Source organism: Oncorhynchus mykiss, chromosome 21, assembly GCF_013265735.2.
Source record: "Oncorhynchus mykiss isolate Arlee chromosome 21, USDA_OmykA_1.1, whole genome shotgun sequence".
NCBI lineage: Eukaryota > Metazoa > Chordata > Actinopteri > Salmoniformes > Salmonidae > Oncorhynchus > Oncorhynchus mykiss.
Genome location: NC_048585.1, coordinates 40196318 through 40211896, shown reverse-complemented (window position 1 = coordinate 40211896; position 15579 = coordinate 40196318). Strand labels below are relative to the sequence as shown.

Here is a 15579-nt window from a genome sequence, read left to right as displayed (position 1 = left end):
ATTTTTATGATTAATGGGACAAGCTGTGCCTACTACGCTGCCACCTGCGACGTCATCAACTACCTCAACCATTTGTGTGCCATAATTATTTCATCAAACAGTTCGCTCAGTGTATACAGTTGATTTGATTAAAACACATAAGATTGTCTACATGTGGAAAAATACACGTTTTTCAATTCCAACCTACTGATTGGTCGAAGGGAACATGCAATTCTCGATCTACCAAAAGATTTTTATTCAGGGACAGCCCTAGTTCCTACAACAATTGCAGAACTGATCATGTCAAAAGAGGTACTCAACATTCAAAAGAGGTACTCATAACAATGAAACCACTTAAACTTGAATAACATTTCCATTGACAAATATGACATATTTTAGATCATGCCACCAAATATGCTAATGAGCCCCTGCCAGCACATTGCCCCACAGTAACTGAATGCATCGATGCTTGTCGCCCTGCTTTTAGCAAGTCATGGCCACGTGACTCACCGTCTTGTAGGAGCGATCCAAATAAACTGTCCGTGTGTGTAATATATGTTTAGTTAATACAATTATTGAATTTGTGACTAAGATTTCATCACATGAAAAAGTAGTTAGGCTTGTGCACTGTCCCATTTTTACTTCAGACTGGCACTTTGTGGCCCTGATCCAGAGAGTGTGCCAAGCCCATCTTGGAGAAACGTCTGGCGAAGAGAGCTGTCACTGTCGAGGGCTACAGTGCTGGCCGAAAGCCCCAGATGAGGGAGCTCTACATGGGACCTCTGAATGCAAGCTGCACCAGAGGCATGCACCCTATGGGCAGGATGCCTCTGTGTGGGTGTCACTGAGTAGGATGATACACCATTTCATGGGTGCACAATCCATAGGTAAGGTTGTAGGGCTACAGTGCAATAAGAATGTCAATACGGATAAAAGGCTGACTGGGGAGGTGATTTCCCACAGTCAAGTCTCGCAATAAGAGCTATGATGCTAATATTTGTATAAACTCTTCAGAATTGTGTTCTGTGGGTGTCACTGAGTAGACTGATACCCCATATCATGTGTGCACAATTCATAGGTAAGGCTGTTATGTGCATATAAGTATGCCCCCAATGCAATTCTGAAGTCTTAATATATCCACAGTGCGGTGTAGCTTTCTTGGGGGTCAAATTAGATCATTATTGTCTTTTGTTGAATTGATATAACATTCCAACCATATGTAGCATTATCGAGTCCAAATGACGTGATTCCACTATTTGTATTGATTTGCATTAGTTTCATTTCAGAACTTTTATCTTGAAGGCCAACCGTTGATTCCACTACTATTTCACATCGGTAGGGCGTTCCAGCCTTCTCACTAGGTACGTACTTTCTCACATCCGGGAAAGAGTCTTCTTTTTTTCATTCTCTTCATTTTCTGAGAGAGGATTATTTGTTATTGTATATGCATTTAGTGGATGTTACAGGGAGAAAATAACACAGGTTGAGATATGTCAAAATAAGGCTGCATTTGGAGAAAGTAAACTAGCACTCGACGTCCTGTTGTGAATTACAGTTGAACCAGACAGAAGCAGGCAGCTGACGTCATTATCCATTTGAACTGTATCGGACGAAAATGGCCACGTTAAAACAACAAGGTGAGTGTTATGCCGATACTCTTCTGTGAGGTAGGGCTACTCTTGTTATTTCATTGTAGGGCGACTGTATGTGCATTAAAAAGTGTGCGCATAAATAAATACACCAGGCACAGACAGAAGAGCCTTGCTTTCTTCCTATGTTCCTGCCTTGAAGGGAGTTTTTGTAGCCAAGTAACTTGCTTCCGCACCAGCATTGCTTGCTCTTTGGAGTTTTAGATAGGCTACCCAATCTGTAAAGCACTTTATGCCAACTGCTGATGTAAAAAGGGCTTTTATAAAGTACATTTGATGTACTATGTAAAGAACTGAGTACAAACATGAATTTCCACAAAGGTGGTTGACTTCCCAGAAGTGTGTCTAAAGCTATGTGAAGATAAATCAAATCACATTTTATTGGTCACATATACATGTTTAAATTAAGAAATAAATAAATATTTAGATGAGCAATGTCAGGAGTCCGGAGTGTTGACACACTCCGGACTCCTGACATTGCTCATCTAAATATATATATATATATATATATATATATATATATATATATATATATATGTATATATATATATATATATATGTATGTGTGTGTGTGTGTTGAACACCCCTTCAAATTAGTGGATTCGGCTATTTCAGCCACACCCATTGCTGACAGGTGTATAAAATCAGGCACACAGCAATACAATCTCCATAGACAAACATTGGCAGTAGAATGGCTTTGCTGAAGAGCTCAGTGACTTTCAACTTTGCACCGTCATAGGATGCCACCTTTCCAACAAGTCAGTTTGTCAAATGTCTGCCTTGCTAGAGCTGCCCCGGTCAACTGTAAGTGCTGTTACTGTGAAGTGGAAACTGTTATGTGTAAGGCTTGGATGCCACCTGCTGGTATGGTGCTTAACTGTTAGGTTATAGACCGGATACCATTGTTCTACAAGCGGGATATGGAAGTTGATACACTCTGGCGAATGCACTGTTGGCTTCTTCAATTAAACATGGTGTCAGAAGTGGTCTAAACGAAATAACATATTTCAACCAGGCAGGTGCGACACGAAAGTCAGAAGTAGCGATATACAAAATGCCTTACCTTTGATGATCTTCTTCTGTTGGCACGCCAAAAGGTCCCAGTTACATCACAAATGGTCCTTTTGTTCGATAATGTCCTTCTTTATATCCATAAAAATGCAGTTTAGCTGGCGCGCTTCAGTCAATAATCCACCCAGTTTCCCTCCATCAAAATGCATACAAAATGATTCCCAAACGTTACTAATAAACTTTTCCAAACAAGTCAAACAGCGTTTATAATCCAACCTTAGGTACCCTAATACGTAAATAAACGATACAATTTAAGATGGAGAATCGTTGTCGTCTTTACCGGAGAAAAATACCAAAGAACGCACTCTGATTCACACGCTTGGAAACACTACAGCAAAAATGGGAGCCACCTAGAAAAACTACAATTTCTGGCTCATTTTTCCAAAAACCAGCCTGAAACGCTTTCTAAAGACTGTTGACATTAGTGGAAGCCATAGGAACTGCAATCTGGGAAGATTTAGCCTTATAATAAAAGTGACAGCCATTGAAAAATAGTGATAGGCTGACATTTTTTTGTTGTTGGGGGGGGGGGGGGGGGGGGTTTGTCCTTGGGGTTTCGCCTGCCACATCAGTTCTGTTATACTCACATTCTTTTTAACAGTTTTAGAAACTTTAGTATTTTCTATCCAAATATACCAATTATATGCATATCCTAGCTTCTGGGCCTGAGTAACAGGCAGTTTACTTTGGCCACGTTTTTCATCCGGATGTGAAAATACTGCCCCCTACCCAAGAGAGGTTAACCAAAGAACAGCTGCTGAGCGCATATTATGACGTTTTCAACGTTCCAGTGGAGTCTGTGCCAGGAGATGTCCCAATTTGCACCCCACTCCGGTACTGCTTGCCGTGTGGTAGCAGAGAGAACAGTCTGATTAGGGTGGCTGGAGTCTTTGACAATTTTTAGGGCTTTTGACACCGCCTGGTATAGAGGCCCTGGATGGCAGGAAGCTTGACTCCAGTGATGTACTGGGTCGTACGCACTACCCTTTGTAGTGCATTGCAGTTGGAGGCAGAGCAGTTGCCATACCAGGCAGTGATGCAACCTGTCAGGATGCTCTCCATGGTGCAGCTGTAGAACCTTTTGAGGATCTGAGGAGTGTTGCCAAATCTTTTCAGTCTCCTGAGGGGGGGAATAGGTTTTGTCGTGCCCTCTTCACAACTGTCTTGGTGTGGTTGGACTAGAGGTCGACCGATTATGATTTTGCAACGCCGATACCGATTATTGGAGGACCCAAAAAAAGCAGATACCGATTAATCGGCCAATTTTATTTATTTATTTCTAATAATGACAATTACAACAATACTTAATGAACACTTATTTTAACTTAATATAATACATCAATACAATCAATTTAGCCTCAAATAAATAATGAAACATGTTCAATTTGGTTTAAATAATGCAAAAACAAAGTGTTGGAGAAGAAAGTAAAAGTGCAATATGTGCCATGTAAAAAAAACTAACGTTTAAGTTCATTGCTCAGAACATAAGAACATATGAAAGCTGATGGTTCCTTTTAACATGAGTCTTCAATATTCCCAGGTAAGAAGTTTTAGGTTGGCCTCCCGGGTGGCGCAGTGGTCTAAGGCACTGCATCGCGGCCCTTGCTGTGCCACCAGAGATTCTGGGTTCGAGCCCAGGCTCTGTCGCAGCCGGCCGCGATTGGGCGACAGCACAATTGGCACAACGTCGTCCGGGTTAGGGAGGGTTTGGCCAGCAGGGATATCCTTGTCTCATCGCGCACTAGTGACTCCTGTGGCGGGCTGGGAGCAGTGGACGCTGACCAGGTCACCAGGTGTACGGTGATTCCTCCGACACATTGGTGCGGCTGGCTTCCGGGTTGGATGTGCATTGTGTTAAGAAGCAGTGCAGCTAGGTTGGGTTGTGTTTCGGAGGACACATGGCTCTCGACCTTCACCTCTACCGAGTCCGTACGGGAGTTACAGTGATGAGACAAGACTGTAATTACTACCAATTGGATACCACGAAATTGGGGAGAAAAAAAGGGAGTAAACTAATAATTTTAAAAATAAGTTTTAGGTTGTAGTTATTATAGGACTCTCTATACCATTTGTATTTCATATAACTTTGACTATTGGATGTTCTTATAGGCACTTTAGTATTGCCAGTGTAACAGTATAGATTCCGTCCCTCTCCTCGCCCCTACCTGGGCTCGAACAAGGAACACATCGACAACAGTCACCCTCGAAGCATCGTTACCCATCCCTCCACAAAAAACACGGCCCTGGTGCTGCCTACCACCACTCAGACTGCTCTATCAAATCATAGACTTAATTATAACATAATAACACACAGAAATACGAGTCTTACGTCATTTATATGGTCAAATCCGGAAACTATAATTTCGAAAACTAAACGTGGGTACCCGGCTGAAAAGTCCCACCGGCACACTTTTTTGAATCTACATGATTCCATGTGTTATTTCATAGTTTTGATGTCTTCACTATTATTCTACGATGTAGAAAATAGTAAAAATAAACAAAAACCCTGGAATAACTAGGTGTCCAAACTTTTGACTAGTACTGTATTTAGTGCAATACATAGGATAGAATGGTATATGTACAGCAATAGTTAAATAGGATAGGCCTTGACTAGAATACATTATATACATATAAAGTGGGTTAAAAGGTATGTAAACATTATTAAAAAGACCAGTGTTACATGACTGTGTACAGTGCTTTCGGAAAGTATTCAGACCACATGATATTTTCCACAATTTGTTACGTTACATGCTTATTCTAAAATGGATTAACTTGTTTTTTCCCACCTCATCAATCTACACACAAACTGATATCACATTTACATAAGTATTCAGACCCTTTACTCAGTACTTTGTTGAAGCACCTTTGGCAGCGATTACAGCCTCAAATCTTCTTGGGTATAACACTACTAGCTTGGCACACCTGTATTTGGTGAGTTTCTCCCATTCTTGTCTGCAGATCCTCTCAAGCTCTGTCAGGCTGGATGGGGAGCGTCGCTGCACAGCTATTTTCAGGTCTCTCCAGAGATGTTCGATCGGGTTTAAGTCCAGGCTCTGGCTGGGCCACTCAAGGACTTTCAGAGTCCTCATGCATTGTCTTGGCTGTGTGCTTAGGGTCGTTGTCCTGTTGGAAGGTAAACCTTTGCCCCAGTCTGAGGTCCTGAGCGCTCTGGAGCAGGTTTTCCATCAAGGATCTCTCTGTACTTTTCTCTGTTAATCTTTCCCTCGATTCTGACTAGTCTCCCAGTCCCTGCTACTGAAAAACATCCCCACAGTATGATGCTGCCACCACCATGCTTCACTGTAGGGATGGTGCCAGGTTTTCTCCAGATGTGACGTTTGGCATTCAGGCCAAAGAGTTCAATCTTGGGTTCATCAGACCAGAGAACTTGTTTCTCATGGTCAGAGTCCTTTAGGTGCCTTTTGGCAGACTCCAGGCGGGCTGTCATGTGCCTTTTACTGAGGAGTGGCTTCCGTCTGGCCATTCTACCATAAAGGCCTGATTGATGGAGTGCTGCAAAGATGGTTGTCCTTCTGGAAGGTACTTGGTCACCTCCCTGACCAAGGCCCTTCTCCCCTGATTTCTCAGTTTGGCTGTGTGGCCAGCTCTAAGAAGAGTCTTGGTGTTTCCAAACTTCTTCCATTTAAGACTAATGGAGGCCACTGTATTCTTGGGGACCTTCAATGCTGCAGAAACGTTTTGGTACACTTCCCCCCCAGATCTGTGTCTCAATACAATCCTATCACAGATGTGGGACCGTTTATATAGACTGGTGTGTGCCTTTCCAAATAATGTCAAATCATTTGAATTTACTACAGCTGGACTCCAAGTTGTAGAAACATCTCAACGATGATCAATGGAAACAGGATGTACCTGAGCTCAATTTCGAGTCTCACAGCAAAGGGTCTGAATACATATGTAAATAAGGTATTTCTGTTAATTTTGTATAAATGTACTAACATTTTAAAAACCTGTTTTTGCTTTGTCATTACGGGGTATCGTGTGGAGATTTGATTATAATAAGACTGTAACGTAACAAAATGTGGAAAAAGTCAAGGGGTCTGAATACTTTCCAAACGCACTGTATATAGGGCAACAGCCTCTAAGGTGCAAGGTTGAGTAACCGGGTGGTAGCTGGCTAGTGACAGTGACTAAAGTTCAGGGCAGGGCGCTGTACTGGGTGAAGGCCGGCTAGTGGTGACTATTTGAAAGTCTGATGGCTTTGAGATAGTTGTTTTATCAGCTTAAGATGGCAGCCCCCCCCCCCCCCCATTTCAGCTTTGATGCACCTGTACTGACCACCCCGCTACCATCCAGAAAGCGAGAACAGGCCATGGCTCGGGTGGCTGAGGTCCTTGTTGAAAATAAAGCTAATCAAATGATAATGTGCTTAAAGTATCTGGATAGTCCATTTCTTTTGGGTTTATTCATTATTCATGGATGGGTTCATTCCTAAAATCACTCTCTTACTTGATAGATACATGCATTGTCTGGTTATTTAATTCATTTACTTATTTATTTATTATGTGACTTGTCTTCAGATACTCTGATGGAATGCTTGAGTTGCAGCCATCTTAAGGTGAGAAGACAAAATGTTGATATTATGAAGAATCTACTTATTCTACTCTTATTCTGCTCATAACTGTTGTTGCAATAATTTTCAAATATTTTTGAAAGATTAATCTGAAGGTTTTACCATATTTGGTTGGCTCAATCCTAAACAGACCGCAGAAATGTGGATTGCGCTTGAGCCGTTAGTGTCTACAGAAAATGAGATTTCAATCTACAGGTAAACACCTTGGACTTAATTTCGCCTCTACCTCAATAATTAGCATCTGTCACAAACAAATCCTGATCAACAGAGGATTTAGTAATTCAGTTTATTTATTATTTTGGTTACCTAATTTGCATTCCCTTCTTCCAGACTTGAATCTATCGCAGGACGCTATGAGTGCACAATATCAGGGCTGCGCTGGGTATGTGAGAGCAAAGTCACACTTCTGTACCACTTCAGCTCTTGGGATCCTCACAGGGCAGTGCTACAAAGCATGGGGTACAGGCAAGCAGGCCCCCTACTGGACATCAAAATCATTGAAGGAAAACTGAAAGAAGTGCATCTGCCACATTTTGCCTGTTTTGGTGCACGTATGGATATCAGCAATACTGAACAAGACATTGTTTTATTTACCTGGGAATTCTCAATACATATTAAAATAAATGTTTTAATCAAACTGATAATGTTCTGGTTTCTGTCCATTTTAGGGGTTGGAGATCGTTATGATCCCGCTATAAAGCAGAAAGTGAGAGTTCTTCATGTAGAAGGCCGTGGTGTGTCCATAGAACAAGTGGATAAGGTCACCCGCTTCCACGTCAAGATTCTCCATCCATCTTTCTCTCTGAGAGGTGTTATCCTGCAGGCATTAGGGTGTTCCGTGCACTGTGACTTGCAGATCTACCGAGCCAGGACAGCACACCTCACGCTACATGCTTATCTGATGCCATGTGATCCTGCACTAACACAGGTTATAAAGGCTAACTCTCTTCCTCATTGTTACTTCCATATACGGTATTTATTCAACCAGGATGGTCCCCAGCAACAATTTCCATTGACTTTAAAAAAAAAAAAATCGAAACACTCCAGATCAGACAAACGTAAAACAATCAGGCACCCTGATCAAAGCGTTAGCCAAGACGTGTTGGTGTATTTTAATGACTTAGCCCACACATTTTAAAGGTTTATCAACTTTCAAACCCACACATGTGCCTGGACTTGGATTTTTTTATGACATTTAGCACCCATGTTATAGTTTTTTTCTTGTCAAACAATGTTGAGAACAAATGGTAATTGGAAGTATACACTGCAATAGACAGTGATGGATATGTTTGCTTGTTCTACAGGCAGTGGAGAAACAGGAGAAGTGTCATGGATCCACAAGGATCCTAACACCAAGACCAGAGAAGTCCCAATGGTTGACTAGTGATTTCTACCTCACAACATCCTGTCCTTCTGATGTTAACCCTCGTGTACGGTTTGAACTTGTATAGAACATTAATGAAATCCAAAACATTGCACATTCCCAGAACCCCCCTCCCCCCCCCAAGAATGACTAATTTCAAGAAACTATGTTCCATGTCTGTTAGTCTAACACTATCTATCTATCTATTGTCTCAGAGATTGGAGCTCGCACATGTTGACCCACCAAACTTCTTTGAGGTGTTTATAAGAGACGCAGATTTAGACTTCAGTCTGAACCTAAGCTGTAAAAGTCGTAAACAAACCATATGGAACCACGAAATACGAGCAGGTCAGAAAAGATCCATTGGCTTAGTAACCATAAATGTCAAATATAGTTTAATGCCGGGATTCCTCAGGCGAGTTGCATGCTGCACGACAGACAATTCGCTTTTAAAAGGCATATTCCTTTACATTCACGGTAAACACTGCTGATATCAGCTCAGTCGTAAACTATATTAAAAAGTCAACTGTAATGCACTTGCCAATACTGCGCCTTTGATTGAATCCCGTCCTAGAAATGTGTTTAAGGGTCATAAGTAAAGGCAAACTAATTGTATCAGTTTCCTTTATAGCTGAATACAGGGGTTCCATCTTGACCTCAGACCAGCACTTTGTGGACCTCCACCAGACAGCCCTGATTGACAGAGTGAGCCAAGTCGGTCCCATCTTGGACAGACTCCTGAAGAGTGGAGTCATCACTGCTGATGGCTACAGTGACGTGATAGCTGAAAGAAATAACCAGAAGAAGATGAGGGCGCTCTTTGATGGGCCCTTAAAAGGGTGTGGCCCCGAATGCAAAGATCGGTTCTTAGAGATCCTGACAGAGCTGGAGCCATACCTAATCAATCACCTGAAGCTGGAATGATGAGCTAGGTTGGTGAAAGGGGGGCATTTGAAATGTATTTTTGGGGGAAAGAGCATGAATGATGTCAGTTACACTTTGTTTTATTTCTTTATATCATTCCTTTTATTTCTACATGTACAGTTGGAAGTCGGAAGTTTACATAAACGAGTTTTAATGACTCCAACATAAGTCTTTCAACCACTCCACAAATTCCTTGCCAAAACTATAGGCTACTTTGTCCAACAATTGTTTACAGACAGATTATTTCACTTATAATTCACTGTATCACAATTCCAGTGGGTCAGAAGTTGACATACACTAAATTGACTGTGCCTTTAAACAGCTTGGAAAGTTCCCGAAAATTATGTCATGGCTTTAGAAGCTTCTGATAGGCTAATTGATATCATGAGTCAATTGGAGGTGTACCCATGAATGTATTTCAAGGCCTACCTTCAAACTCAGTGCCTCTTTGCCTGACATCATTGGAAAATCAAAAGAAATCAGCCTTGAGATGAATTGGTTCATCCTTGGGATAAATTTCCAAGCGCCTGAAGGAACCACGTTCATCTGTACAAAAATTGTACGCAAGTATAAACACCATGGGACCACGCAGCCGTCATACTGCTCAGAAGGAGATGCGTTCTGTCTCCTAGAGATGAACGTACTTTGGTGCGAAAAGTGCAACTCAATCCCAGAACAACAGCAAAGGACCTTGTGAAGATGCTGGAGGAAACAGGTACAAAAGTATCTATATCCACAGTAAAACGTGTCCTATATCGACATAACCTGAAAGGCCGCTCAGCAAGGAAGAGGCCACTGCTCCAAAACCGCCATAAAAAAGCCAGACTACGGTTTGCAACTGCACATGGGGACAAAGATCGTACTTTTTGGAGAAATGTCCTCTGGTCTGATGAAACAAAAATAGAACTGTTTTGCCATAATGACCATTGTTATGTTTGGAGGAAAAAGGGGGAGACTTGCAAGCCGAAGAACACCATCCCAACCGTGAAGCACGGGGGTGGCAGCATCATGTTGTGGGGGTGCTTTTCTGCAGGAGGGACTGGTGCACTTCACAAAATAGATGGCATCATAAGGAATGAAAATTAGGTGGAAATATTTAAGTAACATCTCAAAACATCAGTCAGGAAGTTAAAGCTTGGTCTCAAATGGGTCTTCCAAATGGACAATGACCCCAAGCATACTTCCAAAGTTGCGGCAAAATGGCTTAAGGACAACAAAGTCAAGCTATTGGAGTGGCCATCACAACACCTTGACATCAATCCTACTGAAAAAGTGTGTGCAAGCAAGGAGGCCTACAAACCTGACTCAGTTACACCAGCTCTGTCAGGAGGAATGGACCAAAATTCACCCAACTAATTGTGGGAAGCTTGTGGAAGGCTAACAAGTTAAACAATTAAAAAGGCTATGCTACCAAATACTAATTGAGTGTATGTAAACTTCTGACCCACTGGGAATGTGATGAAATAAATAAAAGCTGAAATAAATCTACTATTATTCTGACATTTCACATTCTTAAAATAAAGTGGTGATCCTAACTGACCTAAGACAGGGAATTTTTACTCAGATTAAATGTCAGGAATTGTATTTGGCTAAGGTGTATGTAAACTTCTGACTTCAACTGTAAATATACAGGGGCACAACTTTGGTTTTAGAAGTAGGGGGTACATAACCTGGGGGGGGGGGGTTCTCCATCAAATGTTTTGGGCATCTAAAGCTCATTTCCTGCATTTCTACACAATGTAATATGACCCTTTTGAGGTTACTGTTATTGTAGATGCATTCCAGTTATATTTAAACACTTCTAATAATAATCATGAATAATGATGTGTGAGAAAGTCAAAACGCACAAATATCACACCCTCGCAAAAATGCGGACCTCCCCTGTTGTAATGGTGAGGTTAGCCTTGTCTTGGGGGTATGATATGTGTGTGTCGAAACCTTCTCACTCATTATTCTCCGTAATCATAGTATCATCCACATTAATCAAGAAGTGTTTAGAAACATTCTATTCTTATTTACAATAAAGGTGACTTAAATGACACAATACATTATTTACCATTAATTTGTACTGGGCACAAAATAATCTGAGAAACAACCAAAACTGACATCAATTGCATCCAACAAATTTGTAGATTCACCAGCTTGATGTACTCATTGTGTGCTATGAATGTGGGACCAAATACTTAACTTGTGAATTTGTCCCAATACCTTTGCTCCCCTAAAATGGGGGACTATGTACAAAAAAATGCTGTAATTTCTAAACAATTCACCCAATATGTATGAAAATATCCTAAAATTAAAGCTGACAGTCTGCACTTTAAGTTCATAGTAATTGTTTGATTTAAACTCGCATACAGAGAGTACTTAAGTACTTTTCACAGACCGTCATGGGGCTGCAGAAAGGTTGCTAGATCAAATCCCCGAGCTGACAAGTTACAAATCTGTCATTCTGCCCCTGAACAAGGCAGTTAACCCACTGTTCCTAGGCTGTCATTGTAAATAAGAATTTGTTCTTATTAACTGACTTGCCTAGTTAAATAAAGGTTACATTTAAAAAATAATAATAATAATTATACTATGGAATTGTTTCTAGTCACCACCAGATGGCAGTATATCGCCACAATCTCATGAAAGAAATACTATTAAAATCTAATTTTATTGGTCACAAACATTTAGCAGAATTTTTTGCGGGTGTAGTGAAATGCTTATTCATCACTACCTTACAGGTTCTACTCAATACATTGTTTCACTCATTTACATGAGTGTTAAGTCAGTACTGACGATTTTGTAATTTGAGTAGTGATGAGCACAGTGGCACGGGGCGACCGCACAATTTCGGGGGGAATAGTGACATTTGCGCGATCGGTTTTCTATCACTCATTTACACATCACGTCAAAGATATGTCACCGTGTGGGACTGGATCAAATAACGTTGTCAGAGTGGGCGCCCTGATTCTATTTTATGAGCTGGGCAGGTCTCCCACTCAAAAGTACGAGATGGGGAGGGGGTAGGTTGACCTCAGGTCTCCCCACTGGAAGCCCGATGGAGGAGAGGGGGAATCTATCAAACAGCGCACATCAAACTTTGTACAGTACTAATGCAATTAGTAAAATTAGTCACACTACCAAATAAACCACAATTCATTCATAATAGTGTGAATATATAGATTCAGACATAGTTGCATTTTTTTTCTGGTTTGTGCAAAATCATTAAGAATAATATTAATCCAGTCTGCACACCACCAAGGTGAATTGGTTTAGTCTTGACTCTTGGTTGACATTGTTGGGGGATGGGTAATGTATTGATGCTCGAGTGCCAAACCAACACACATGTTTTCGTATGTTTGAAATGTTATGATTATTTTTGTGTTCCAAATGTCTAAATAAAAATTACAGTTAGTGCAGAATGGTGCCTTTTTTGTTGTTGGTGGGGGGGGGGGGGGGGGGGGGGGGGCAGGCGTCCTGTGAATGAGTCGATTGGCAAAAAAAAAGCAAATGGTCGAGGGACAGCTATTGGGGAACTGTGGGGGGGATCTTGGAGGGTTCGGGCTTCACAAGATTGTGATCATGAAAAAGGAAACTGACATTTTATATCACTATCATGCACACGCACCCTCACACATAAGGATGGCTCTGTTGCGGAAAGACATGTTTGAGAGTGTCTTGATGCTGCTGTATTGTTTGTCCTTCATGTTCTAATACTTTACCCATTCCTTGTTTTTTGTAACAAATAATTATAAAATAACATTTTTTTAAAGCCCTGGAGGTTGTTGCTGAGAGAAAGTCTCAATGTAGAACTGGCACCAGCGCAGGGTGCAGCATTGTATTACTAATGCCCTAGACAATAGAAAGTACTGTGCCGCCTTGTTCATAGATTTGTCTAAAGGTTTTGACACTGTAGACCATGCAATACTTTCAGGTAAGCTGTCGTTAATAGGACTGGGATCAGATGCCTGTCGTTGATTTCATGACTATCTAAAAGGATAAAGTCAGCCTGTTAGTGGCGGCATCCAGTCGGAGCAATTGGAGTTGTCAGCATGTAAGGCAAGGCGCGTCTTTTTCCCAACGCAGTTAAGCCATAACCATGCGTTCTACTACGCTCCAATTGGCTAGCTAGCGTTGTCTCACTCACAGGCAATCAGCGAAGAGACAGTGGTACCTTCCGAGGTATGGATGGAAAGTGTAATTTTACAGTTAGCTGCCTACAGGAATGCAGGCCTATTATTATCATCATGTTTGGTAACATTTTCCCATGTATTTATTTTCAGAGTTTCAATTGCTTCACAGTTGTAAATGTCTCAGAACTCTGCTGAATTCCCTCAATTGAAGGTCAGTTAACCTAGACTACTTAACGTTACAAGCTCGGTATTTGAAGTTATATTATCATTAGTAGTCTCAGGTAAAAGCACATGCTTATTATTGATACTTTCTCAAATATTTATTAGCTAATCATTCATTTCTTAAATATTTATTAGCTAATCATTCAGTCGAATACGCTATGCCATTGAATCCGTCTTTGAGCGTTAAGGGACGTTAATGGCTAGCTCGGTCCATGACATTATGTTATTATATTTTTCAATCTTGTACAAGGGCAAATGTTATTAATCAGCAACTGAAATGTCACGCTACGTGATATTCACCTCCGGATTTGGAGACTTGTAGAACACCCCTCAATCTGGGTTTGGCAGATGCCAGGAGACGCTACCTGCCCCAATGCATAGTGCCAACTAAAGTTTGGTGGAGGAATAATGGTCTGTGGCTGACCTCAACCCCACCAAACACCTTTGGGATGAATTGGAACGCCGTCAGAGCCACACCTAATCAACTACACCAGTGCCCGACCTCACTAATGCTTGTGGCTGAATGGAAGCAAGTCCCAGCAGCAACGTTCCAACATCATGGACCAACTCCATATTAATGCCCATGATTTTGGAATGAGATGTTTGATGGTGTCCACATACTTTGTCAGGTAGCGTTTTACAGTTGATGTTCCCCAAATGTCCAAGTATAAGTTACTGTAACTGCTACATGATAAGCAATTTCATGTAGCAAGTAACCTAGCTGCATATATCTTAGTCAAACTCATAAAATGTTTTACCTATAGGCTACAGTCATTCTATACTGAACAAAAATATAAACATGTAAAGTGCTGGTCCCATGTTTCATGAGCTGAAATAAAAGATCCCAGAAGTTTTCCATATGCACAAAAAGCTTATTTTAAGGTTTACATCCCTGTTAGTAAGCATTTATCCTTCGCCAAGATAACCCATCCACCAGAAGCTGATTAAACAGCATGATCATTACACAGGTGCACCTTGTGCTGGGGGCAACAAAAGGAAACTAAAATGTGCAGTTTTGTCACACAACACAATGCAACAGATGTCTCAAGTTGAGGGAGCGTGCAATCGGCATGCTGACTGTAGGAATGTCCACCAGAGCTGTTGGCAGATAATGAATTGAATGTTAATTTCTCTACCATAAGCCTTCTCCAAATTCATTTTAGGGAATTTGGAATTCCAATGTCCAAATGGCCCCATATCCACAGGCCATGTGTAACCTCGCCAGCCCAGGACCTCCACATCCGGCTTTTTCACCTGTGGGATTGTCGCCAATGAAATGTAATAACAGCACAATGCATTTATTTATCTTTATAACATTCATGCAGAATTGATTGGCTGGATAGAACGACAACTAAATTGCTCAAAATCACCCGTATGAAAATCCCTGAAAAATATACTATTTTGTCAAATGATATTTACAAACATTCACTGTCAACTTTCGTAACAATGTGAAGAAAAAACAGATCCCATGCAAGACACAAAAGCCATGATGTACCACCATGTTATTTGCAGAACTTATTTGCAAATAGATAGCCATACAAAATGTCTAAAATAGCACACGTTATCGATTGCTACAGTCATTAGAAGTAGACCTGCAAATGTTTCTCCGAACTGCAAGTCATGAAACATGGGTCGTATTCATTAGTATGCACCATTTCA

General features: G+C 41.1%; 1 protein-coding gene across 3 annotated transcripts; it reads left to right on the top strand.

Annotated features, from left to right (window-relative positions):
* The first annotated feature begins 1265 nt into the window (after positions 1–1265).
* On the top strand, positions 1266–9827 carry LOC110500402 (NACHT, LRR and PYD domains-containing protein 1 homolog). Of its 3 annotated transcripts, XM_021577760.2 has the most exons (9): positions 1266–1340; positions 1535–1616; positions 7241–7278; positions 7424–7488; positions 7624–7844; positions 7962–8221; positions 8598–8723; positions 8872–9004; positions 9288–9827. In XM_021577760.2, the coding sequence occupies exons 2-9, from the start codon at positions 1595–1597 to the stop codon at positions 9578–9580; spliced, it is 1158 nt and encodes a 385-aa protein (XP_021433435.1). In that variant the 5' UTR covers positions 1266–1340; positions 1535–1594; the 3' UTR covers positions 9581–9827. The 3 variants fall into 3 exon arrangements, with proteins under 3 accessions (XP_021433435.1, XP_036813709.1, XP_036813710.1); XM_036957814.1 differs by lacking the exon at positions 1266–1340 and having other exon boundaries at positions 1347–1616; XM_036957815.1 differs by lacking the exon at positions 1266–1340 and having other exon boundaries at positions 1347–1616; positions 7377–7488.
* The last annotated feature ends 5752 nt before the right edge of the window (positions 9828–15579 follow it).